This window comes from Carlito syrichta, unplaced genomic scaffold (genome assembly GCF_000164805.1).
Source record: "Carlito syrichta isolate Samal-C Ts95f unplaced genomic scaffold, Tarsius_syrichta-2.0.1 Scaffold303048, whole genome shotgun sequence".
Lineage (NCBI taxonomy): Eukaryota > Metazoa > Chordata > Mammalia > Primates > Tarsiidae > Carlito > Carlito syrichta.
Window position 1 is genome coordinate 58,856 of NW_007247144.1, and position 11,840 is coordinate 70,695.

General features: G+C 42.3%; 1 protein-coding gene across 1 annotated transcript in view; it reads right to left on the reverse strand.

Moving 5' to 3' along the window:
• Nucleotides 1-2,239: 2,239 nt before the first annotated feature.
• ZKSCAN1 (zinc finger with KRAB and SCAN domains 1) overlaps nt 2,240-11,840 on the reverse strand; it is a 22,542-nt gene continuing 12,941 nt past the window's right edge. The window contains exons 4-6 of the mRNA XM_021712077.1: nt 9,734-9,825; nt 9,303-9,429; nt 2,240-6,221 (exon numbers count right to left, since the gene is read on the reverse strand). Coding sequence (XP_021567752.1) covers nt 5,332-6,221; nt 9,303-9,429; nt 9,734-9,825 — 1,109 coding nt within the window. The 3' untranslated portion in view covers nt 2,240-5,331. The remainder of the gene's footprint in view (nt 6,222-9,302; nt 9,430-9,733; nt 9,826-11,840) is intronic.

Sequence of the window (11,840 nt, forward strand, 5' to 3'; positions counted from 1 at the left end):
TTCAAAGAAGAACCCCTGCTATCAGCAGAAGCATCTCTAAGTCTAACATGCTTTGTTCCTGCTAGGGCAGACTAAACACTTCAAAAAGCAGCTGGATGCTGTTCCCTGGTTGAGGTGAGAAGGCAAGAGAGCACTAACCCCAACACACTCCCAATGGTCTCTCCTCCCTCCCTCCTCTGGCCTGCTAAGTAGAAATCTCTTTCTCCTTTTCCTTCTTAATGCACCTGACCTTTTCGGGAGACTAGATGATAGCGATTCAGGGCAACTGCAGCTGCCTTCCCTGGACCAAAGGAACATAAAGTCCAAACCCCAAACTGGAATGAAAGCCAAGTTTTAATACCACCTTTCAATCACTCACAGATCTCATTCTTTACATCTTAAAACACTCAGGCTCACCGCTTAATGAGTGTTTGCTGAAGGGAGAAAATTAAAATTTGAAAACCAATTAACTTTGATGATTACTGTTAATTTGAAGTGAGTCATGATTCTTAAGTAAATGGAGGTGAGAATCTCAAAGATTACAATCACAGCAGAGCAAGGTTTAGAAGTCTACCCAATGCCCACTGTTTCTCTTCTACTTGTTTTAGGGTACAGAAAAATGAGATTGGTGGTGTCCACTATTAAACAGAACCAGTTAAAATGAAAGTTCTCATATTAAAACGTTCTGTACTATGGGACGTCAAATATTTTTTGTTTGATCTGCAAAATTGGAGATGGCTTACCTCCCTATAACTTCAAGTTTGCTTCACAAAGCTTTGAAAAGTAAAACAGATAATTTCATTTTCAGATATAATAAAAAAATTAATCTGACTAGCAAAATAACTGTTTTTAAATGTACAGTAGTGTGTCCATTCTAAAAACGAAACCTAAATCTATGTTAGGTTTTCAAATAATGCTTTTTATTAAATTCTCCAGTAGTAGTTGAAATAAAAATCTACTCTAACTTCTATGAAATGATCTATTTATACCATTTCATTTTCTTTTCTCTGATTCTATATTTCACTTAGCAATCTGCAGACCTTCATTTAATTTCCCAGATGGGAAACCTCAGCCTCTTCGTAAGTATTTCTGAGAAGGTGCTCAGTGGGACCCACAAAAATACGGCCCCTCTGACAAGTATTGCCGTCACTGTTTGACTACACTTCAATACTGCTACTCCAATTCATAACAGTCTTCTACGAGGACGGTGGGATGAACCTGGCTAGCTGACTTTGGATAATTAGATCAGCATGACTACCTGGAATAAAGGTGACTGACAAACTCTAGAATAAAAAATTTTTTAAAATTTCTTTTGCAGCTATGAGTCTTCAAACCCTTTCTCCTAATAACCATAAACCAGGGGAAGAAAGCGGGAGCACAGCCAAAGGGAATACTGCAAAATGCTTCTTAAGCCTTATCAGATAAGCTTTCTGAAATGCCACAACTGGATGCATCCATGCCCATTTCCCCCAGAAAGAACACTTTAGCATTTTCCTATCCCAGATTTTCTAAGCATAAAGATTTAAGAGTTAGTGAGGAAGCATGACTATGGTCAGCTAAAGTGGTCCCACAGACCATTCCCATACACTTCCTACACTCAATTCATGGAGAAGACGCTCTTCCCCCACTGACAAGAGAATCCATTCCCTTTGCTTGCAACAGTGACCTGACCGTCAGAGCTCAACTTCCCGGTTCTGAAGAAAAACTGAAGAGGATTCCTGTGTTTACAGGAAGTGCCCCATTAACTTATCTCTCCTCACACATTTGCAATCTCTTCTCTTGATTTGATAAGCACCAAACTATGAAGTCCCCTCCCCCCAGTTCTGTGAACTTTATTATCTATAACCATATCCATTTCTTCACTACTTGCTCCAAAATTTTGCTCTTTTGGAGTGATGTGTTCTGTCAAATAGATTAAAAGACATCATCTGCTTACAGGTAATATACAGAACAGTAACGGGCTGGAGGTACAAAACAGACACTGACACTATGGTCATACAAAATATACAGAAGTAGCCAACATTAACAATTTTTGTAAAAAGTTGCACATTTTGCTATTTCTTTATCATCTCCCCACATTTTCTTCTTCTGTAGATCCTCTGGAGTTAAGATTGAGCTCCCTCTGCAGTGTTTCTCAAATTCATTACATGACTGGAACATACTGACAGAATTCTCTGTCCAAAGCTATACGTGAAAGTTTTCCTCACATATAATATTAGCAAAGTTTATTTACAGTGTAAGATTTCTGATGCTAAGGGCTGAGATGTGATTAAAGGCTTTGCCATATTTATCACATTCAGGAGGTTCCTTTCTGAAATAAATTCTCTGATGTATGTAAGATGTTGAACCGCCACATATATCAAACATGTCACTCTCTCTACACATATTTAGCACAGTTTCACTTTTAGCCTTTAATATTGAGTGCCAACATGTCTCATACATCTATAGTCTCAGTTTTTAGCCTTGCCTGCTAGGCTGGAGTGGAAATAAATACCCCACAACTTGAAGAATTTTACCTCTCTTCCTGGCAAGGGAAAGGTATTTTTTAAAGACTCTTCAAAAACTTCCATTAGGCCAAATAGCTTGCTGATGGAGCACTGACATTGTTAACAGACTTCCCTCAGTCCAGAACTTTTGAACGACTATCCTGAGCGCTAACCAGATGTTGCAAGCATTTTTGACCATGACCCAACTACCCTTTCTACTTCACATCTGATATATAAATGTAATGCAAATGGTTTCAATAAACAGTTGTAGCCTGTTGTCCTTAGAAAAACACATCTTCAAATAGCTGCTTCAAGGAGTGCATCTGCTGCAGATCCAAAGTGGGTATCCGACAAAGTCAGTGAGACAGCCCAATATAATGGGAATTAAAAGTGAGGGCGCAGGTCACATTTAACTTTCATTTAAAAACAAAACCCCAACGTGATGGCTGAACTACACCACAGCATGTAGCTGTGGCTTAAAAAAAGGCCAACGCGGAACTGACCAAAGTCCTTTTCCTCTTAAGAACAAAGTCAGTGCTTAGGTTGGTGCCTGGAATTACGCACCTCACTCTCAGTTGCTTTCTAGTGGGCAAAAGTCCTTGCTCAAAAGTGTCAGAAATTTTCTAAGCAACCAGTACTGTGGCTCATTCTTTGAAGGCAATCCTTAAAGCATTTCTACCTCCACTTCACTATAAAAAGTTACTTAGCTATACTCCTCTGGAGTATCTCTGCAGTTTTTCTTCAGTTGAATAGGTAGAAACATTCTGGTGACTGGCTTGCTTACTACTTGGTAAGTTTTCCCAGGCAACACTGATGAAACCGTTTAGAAGCTACAGTGAAGTTGTGGTCAGGCTAAGTAATAAAACCAGGGAGGGGCCAAAGAATGACTGGTGCGCAGAACTTTAGTTTGGTCTGGAGTTGAGGCCACATTTACCCCCGCCTCATCGGCTCCACATAAAACTGTCTCGTGGACTTTAGCTGTTGGTCAATGAATGACCAAGGAGCCGTAGTTTTAGTACTGTTTCTTATGGGAAAACCTCAAACTACTTAATCTCAATCTCCCATTATGGGGTGGTCATACTGATAATCTTCAGATTTGTCCTTAGTCTTTGTTTCTAGTGTCTGCAGGGCTGTCCACAATCACCTGAACACTCATGAGCAAAGCCATCTCTACCCAAGTTCCTGACGACTGTCTATATAGAGCCCACAATACTTAGGTCTCTTGGTTGTGTCAAACAGTCTCTGTCATTAGCTTATGTCACTAGCCAACGGCATCCTCCTGCACAGATGATGGGAAGGACGGAAGTTTCATAACTTCATCTCAGTTTTTAGTGATGAAAAACAGAAAAGACACGGGCACTATGACTACGATACAGCCAACCACATCTTAGTAAGTAAGCTGTGAACTTCTCAGAACAAAATACATTTAATAATTGCCAGCTAGTGATGATTAATGCTTCTGTAAAGTTTCTGGAAAAGTGTGGAAAAAATGCTCCCTACAACTTTCCTTTTTTGTGAAAAGTAACAAAAATCACATCTTCTGAACTCCAGTATCTAAGCTACAAACAATTCAGAAAGTGCCCAAATAATCATATTGTTCAGCAGCTGACAAGAAAATTCTGGCTAAGATCTTTGCCACAGAACAATGTCAAAAAAATGACCTTAGTTGGTGTTCATATTTTTCTTCTTTAACATGACAACGGAGTTATTTCTGACATTCCATGGTATTTCCTCACCAATCTGTATTTAGAAAGTCTATGCAGGCAGCTAACCAGTGCCTCTCATTTATGTTTGGGACAAAAATAGCATTAGACCCTAGAGGTTTAGCATGCATTTTGGCTCTGAAGGTCCTCTTTAAAAGTGGGCCAGGCTCCCATATTTCAGGTACTTATGATTCACAGGCCTTCCTCATGAATGCAGAAGTCCTATTAGAAGCCAGTCACAACGAGTACATTTTATGTGTTCAGCACTATGTCCAATGCTGTGTTGGCAGGAATAGAAGTATATCCCTTGACAATCGAAGCATGTCGTTTTGGGGGGCAATAAAACTTCATACGTGAAACAATGAAGGATTAAAACAGTATACAATCAAGTGCTAATTTGTGGAGAAATGCATTCAGGAGTGCTATAGTGCTTTAGGGATTTCAAGAAGGGAGAGAAGTGTCATTGAATTGTTGTTGCCATTTCAGTAGAGTTGATCTCACTGATGAGGATAGAACCATCTACGTTTGTTGCAGTCCTTTGGAACTGTAGACTGGTGCACATACCCTCTCTTTCGGGAAGAGATAGAAATCTTTGGTTTGATACTGATTAGCACAGTCCTAGATTTCTATAGCTTTGGTAGGCTACCAGTGATCATATATATAACTTACTGTATATATAACTAGCAAGAGCAGCATGTCCCAATGCAGTTTTTGTTTTCACAGTCCTCTTTTTTTGAGAAATAGGTAAGATGTTGGCCAAGTAGGGCTTGTTTGCAGCAAGTAGTTTCTTAACCTTGGCATCATGTTCATGGAGCTAATCTTGGTCTTTCAATTATACGCTGTGATTGCTGAGAATCCAATAGTATCTTAAAGGTATCCTCATTACTGAAAAGCCTGATATTTTACTACACATGTGCTTTTATCTTGTGTGGAAATATCATGTGGATTTTCCATGACTAGCTTTTCCCTGTAGGGGCTGTGTAGATGAATTACATGCCCAGATTACACAAAGGCAGAACACTGCTGATATAACTATAAGGATCCTTAAGTGTGATTAAAAAAAAAAAAACTGTTGAAGCTATTTTTCTTTCCCTCCATGAGCACACATCTCTGAAATAATTTTAGAAAGAAAGGGGGAAATGGCTTGATGACAAATTCTTGCTTTAAACACAACTTTTCAGGAACGCACCAAATGCATCCAAGGAGGCTGGACTGTACTCAGAGGCTCTCTCTCTAGCATGGATTCTGTGGTGCAGAGTGAGGGTTGAGCTCCGAGTGAAGGCCTTGCCACATTTAGTGCACTTATAGGGCTTTTCTCGAGTGTGAATTCTCCGATGCAAAATAAGGTATGAGTTTCGGTTGAAAGCTTTTCCACATTCGCTACATTCATAGGGTTTCTCCCCCGTGTGAATTCTCTGATGCTTAGTGAGGTCTGAGCTCTGGCTGAAAGCCTTCCCACACTCATTACATTCATAAGGTTTCTCTCCAGAATGGATGCGCTGATGTAGGATAAGATTTGAACTATGACTGAAGGCTTTGCCACACTCATTACATTCATGAGGTTTCTCACCTGTGTGGATTCTCTGATGCAGGACGAGGTTTGAGTTAAGACTGAAGGCTTTCCCACACTCACTACATTCATAGGGCTTTTCTCCAGTGTGGATTATTTTATGGCGAATAAGGCTTGAACTTCTTGTGAAGCATTTACCACATTCATCACATCTGTGAGACTTTGTTCCTGTTGGAACTTCTTCGGGGGTAGTAAAGTTGGAACTCAGACTGAAGCTTCTTCCCAATCCTTTACCCTTCTCCCTTGGACCTCTCTCTCCTGCGGTGGTTTTCTTGTCCTTAACTGTAGCGGGCCCTGAATCTTTCTTCTCTTTTCCAGTTTTCTCCTCAGGGTTTTTCTGCTGCCTTTCTACTGTTTTGCCCTGCTGTTCACGTTTCTCTCCAAACTCTTTCTGGAATCTTCCTGCTGTCTTCCCATGTGATGCCGAGTCTTCGACAATTTCAGCCTTTGAGGTTGACTCCTCATTATCATTCTTGTTTTCACCTGATACAATAAATAAAAAATTCAAATAGCACTTTTTTTTTTTAATATACAGGTTAAGCAAGTGACATTAATTTCCAGGAAGCCCCTACATGCCTGCAAAGTGACTTCACAGTAGTAATCAGAGATCAACTAGGAGAAAAAAAAGAAAAAAATTGGGAAACTAGGGAGTAGAGTTGGAAAATGAGAGGGCAGGAAGACTGGAAAGAAAGGGAAGTAACAGCAAAATGAGCATGGAGAGAGGACGGGAATAAACAGACATACTAAGCCGGGCTCGGTGGCTCAGCCTGTAATCCTGCGCCTTTGGGAGGCCGAGGTGAGTGGATTGCCTGAGCCCACGGGTTTGAGACCCGCCTGGACAGCGAGACCTCATCTCTACAATAACTCAAAAAATCAGCCAGGCGTGGTAGCACATGCCTGTAATTCCGGCTACTCGGAAGGCTGAGGCGGAAGGATCGCCGGAGTCCAGCAGGTCGAGGCTGCGGTGGCCGGGAGCGGCCACTGCACTCCAGTCTGGGCGGCAGAGCGAGACTCCAACTCAAAAAAAATAAATAAATAAACAGACATACTAAGGTTGAGCAGAGGAAAAAGAACCAGTCAAGGAAGGAGGGAAGGGATAAGGAATTAAGGGATGTCAGGTCACAATTCCATTATTCGATCACCAGATAATTAATTTGATGGAACAAATACAATTTTAAAAATGTTTCGCTGGGAGTGGTGGCTCATGCCTGTAATCCCAGCACTTTGGGAGGCGAAGGCGAGAGGACTGCTTGAGCCATGGGTTCAAGACCAGCCTAGGCAATATGGCAAGACCCTGTCTCTACAATAAATCAAAAAATTAGCCAGGTGTGGTGGCACACGCCTGTAGTTCCAGCTACTTGGAAAGCTGAGGTGGAAGGATCACCTGAACCCAGCAGGTCAAGGCAGCGGTGACTGAAAGTGTGCTACTGCACTCCAGCCTGGGCAACAGAGTGAGACTCCAACTCAAAAAAAAACAACAAAATCATGTTCCATTACTAATAAATATTTATATTTGTTTAAAAAGTTAAAAAGTTTAAAAAGGACAAGTCTTTGATAAAAATGGTTAGTGGTATTAGCAGAAAGAAAGGAATGTAGTTTAAATTGAAGAAACAAATACTCCCCTAATTCTGTGAGGATTCTATCAATAAACTGATGGCTAACAAGCAAAAACAAATATCTTGTTTGGAACCCAACAGGGTACAAAGTTCTTCAGACACAGGAAATAGTTTCCCTCCTGCAGAGAGAGCAGCACAGAACTGTTAGTGCTCAGGTAACAGAGATGAGAATGAAGAAGTTGGCTGGGGCATTAATAAACATAATTAAACCCTTCACTGACTGACACTGAGAATAACTGAGAACAGACAAGAAACTGAAAGCAATGTTGGAGAGAGCCCATGAAGGTGATAATAAAAAACAAAATTTTACAAATGTAGAAGTGATGCCCTCATTTTAAGAATCAATATATTAAAGCACTGGAATGTAATGTTTATCATTCACTGCTATCTTATGTGCATATTTTGCTTTTAAGTGAAACTGAAAATTGTTTTAACAGTTGCACACTATTTTATATATGTTTATATTTGTCGAGGAGAAAAAACAAAAATAGCCTATGTCTATTCTTTACTTTCTTAGCTTCAAGACCTTTTCAAGAGGGTCTACACTGCCCCAAACAGGCTCCAGAACGCAATCACCAAGGGAAACAGTATCTAACCCCTGCCTTTAGTGATAAATCACCACAAATACTGAGACAATTGAAAAAGGAAATTGGTCTACCCTTTTGAATTCCAAGCCAAGGTCTTTGACTATCTAGACAGTTCCCATTTTTATATATATCTATTTTTTAGTTGGAGTCTCACTCTGTCACCCAGGCTTGAGTGCAGTGGCACGCTCATGGCCACCGCAGCCTCTACCTGCTGGGCTCAGGCGATCCTTCGGCCTCAGCCTTCCAAGTAGCTGAAACTAGAGGTGTGTGCTACCACGCTTGGCTTATTTTTTAATTTACTGTAGAGATAAGGTCTCACCAAGTTGCCCAGGCTGGTCTTGAACCTGCGGGCTCAGGCAATCCTCTCGCCTTGGCCTCCCAAAGTGCTAGGATTATAGGCTTCAGCCACTGTACCGGGCCTGCATTTTTATTTTTATATTTATTTTTTGTTATCAGAATAGGTAATACTCAGCTCATCAACATGGATGAGTTCTTTGGCTTAATATTCATCTAGTACAAAGAGCAAGTACCAAGAGAAATTAAAAACCCTATTTACACCTATGATTAAAAAAAGAAAACCTGAAGTTTCTTTAGTGACAATCCTTTATTTACGTTCATCCTTCATTCACACTCCCTTTGCCCTCCCTAGGGAGAAGTCTCACTGTAGACCTCTCTGTCACTGTACTTATGTGAGGGCTCCTTTGTGGCACTGTCTCCTTGGGGCTAAGATCTAGCAGAGACAGATGTCAATGTCTGCCCACTGTGTCACCTTTGTATCATCTGGCTGATGTCTCGTGAGCGTCTGGTTCTTACGCAACCCCAGAACCCAAGTGCTTCACAGAAGGTCACCGTTAGGTCGGGAAACTGGGAGTCCTGATCATAAGGGAGGTTCAGTGCCAGTTCAGAAAGCAGAGCTCACACAGGACAGACGAGGACAGAAAGCCATGGAAGGATGCTTGGTAGTTCCAGGAACACAGAGCCGGGACAGTAAGTTGGGATTCGACGATGATCAGTTCACCTGGCCAGGTCTGCTGAGAAGCAGACATTCCCCTGACAGAGGCACCTAAACTGCCATCCACAGGAAGAAAACAGAATCCTCCCAGGGACCTGGGTGGACGAAGAAGTGAGGCCTCTGAGCATACTTATTTCTGATTTCAAAGAGCAAAACCTACTCAGAGACAAAAACCCACCTGGAATTGGGGTCACAGTACCATGCTTTCGGAGTTAAATGAACATAAACGTTCTTGCTCTCTATCTGAAGAAAGGGGTAGTCTCTACATTCTTGTTAACACTCAGGTGAGATCCCATAACATAAAGAGGCAAAACAATCTTATCAGACAATAAGCCTGCATCAGTCTTACCCTGGGAAAACACGTTCCCATAGTTCTCCTGCCTGTTGTCCCTACTGAGATTCCTCCGAGCCAGGTTCTGACATCCCCATTCCTCCAGGATGAGGGACACGGCCATGTCCTCGATCTTCACCATTGCCTGAAATAACAGGAGACCCCCACACTCAGTCTCCCCCAAACTTAGGGAAAATCCCATTGCCCAAGCCTGGAGTCAGGGACAGAGGTGACTGCAAGGCTACAGGACGCTGACAAAGAAAAGGTTACCAGAGCCTCTGGAGCTGGGGGTAGGAAGGAAGTTTGTGGAAGACAATGCATGGAGGGGAGGGAGGTAGAGCTTTCCTTTTCTGTGAGCAGGGACATTCAGAGTGAGGAGAGCACTAAGAAAGCTCAGGGGCAAAGGCAGACACAAGAGACTCCGGAGGGCAGAGGGGCCTGCAGCTTACCTGGGAATCTGCTGTGAACAGCGCAGATGCCACCGCCTGGTCTCTGGGACTCCCCTCGTGAAGAGGAGCAGGAACGTGGGTGGCAGGGAGAGCTGAGGGAGAGAAAGGAGCAGTGAGTAAATTGGCTCTGCTCTGAGCCTCCTCAAAGAAGGGCTCAGGGCACTCTTCCTGTCCCAGCATGCTCACTGTTCAACATTTAACTACCAAATGAGAACCCCAGACAAATAAATGAGAGAAAGCAGGGCCTCGGTTTTCCCAAGACCTCTAGTCTTAAGCAGGAGTCACAAGGAATCATAGAAGTAGCTTAAAATCACCTGGTCCAACCATCTAACCTTGTTTTATCTTTATTTTTTGAATCAGAGTCTCACTCTGTCGTCCAGGTTGGAGTGCAGTCACACACTCATGGCTGTTGCAGCCTTGACCGTCTAGGCTCAGGCAATCCTTCTGCCTCAGCCTTCCAAGTAGTTGGAACTGTAGGCACCTACCACCCACTGGTTAAGGAACAATCTTCTTAAAGAACTGAACAGTCACGTGCTACATAATGACATTTCAGTCAACAATGGAGGCCCCCTAAGAGGATAATGGAGCTGAAATTACCTATTGCCTAGTATTGCTGTAGCTGTCATAACATTGTAGATCAACACACTATTCACATTTGTCGTGATGCTGGTGTAAACAAACCCACTGAACTGCCAGTGGTATAAAAGTCTAGCACATACAATTATGCACAGTACATACTTGATAATGATAATAAATGACGATGTTATTGGTTTAGGTATTTACTATGCTATACTTTCTATCATTATCTTAAAGTGCTTCTTCTACTTGTAAAAAAAAAAAAAACTGGCTGGGCTCGGTGGCTCAGCCTATAATCCCAGCACTTTGGGAGGCCGACGTGAGTGGATTGCCTGACCCCACAGGTTTGAGATCAGTCTGGGCAACTTGGTGAGACCTCGTCGCTACAATAAATAAAAAATTAGCCAGGTATGGTAGTGCACAACTGTAGTTCCAGCTACTTGGAAGACAGAGGAGGAAGGATCGCCAGAGCCCAGCAGGTCGATGCTGGGGTGGCTGTGAGTGTGCCACCGCACTCCAGCTGCCTGAGAGATAGAGTGAGACTCCAACTCAAAACAAAACACAACAAAAAGTTAATGGCAAAAACAGCCTCAGGCAGGTCCTTCCAAGGTATTCCAGGAAGAGGCATTGTTGTCATAGGTGATTTCAGCCCCAAGAGTGTTACTGCTCTTGAAGACCTTCCAGGAGGACAGAATGTAGAGGTGGAAGACAGTGATATTGATGATCCCTGACCCTGTATAGGCCTAGGCTAATGTGGGTATTTGTGTCTTACTTTCCAACAAAAAAGTTTTTAAAAAAGTATAAAATCGTGGCCAGATGCAGTGGCTCACACTTACAATCCCAGCACTTTGGGAGGCAGAGGCAGGAGGATTGCTTGAGGCCAGGAGTTAGAGACCAGTCTGGGCAACCCAGTGAGACCTCATCTCTATGAAAAATGAAAAACTTTGTCAGGTATAGTGGCATGTGTCTGAAGTCACAGCTACTGTAGAGAGAAAATGCCCATCACTTGAGCTCAGGAGTTGGAGGCTGCGGTGAGCCACTGGACTCCAGCCTGGGCAACAGAGTTAAGACCCTGTCACCAAAAAGTAAAAATAAAAGTACAAAATCTTTTTAAGAAGAAAAAAAATCTTACAGATTTTTTTGGTACAGTTGTACAACGTGTTTGTGCTGTAAGTTGTATTATTACAAGAGTCAAAAAATTAAATCAATAAGTTCATAAAGTAAAAACTTCACAGTTAAGGTTAATTTATTACTGAAGAAAAATTTTAAAAATACATTTAGTGTAGCTTACAGGTATCATGTTTATAAAGTCTAGGTAGTGCACAGTGATGTTCTAGGCTTCGCCTTCACATTCACTTACCACTCCCCAGGGCAGCTTCCAGTCCTGCAAGCCCCATTCAGGGTAAGTGCCCTAGACATGTGTATCTTTATTTATTTATTTATTCATTTATTTTTGAGTCAGAGTCTCACTCTGTCACCCGGACTGGAGTGCAGTGGCCGCTCCCGGCCACCGCAGCCTCGACCTGCTGGG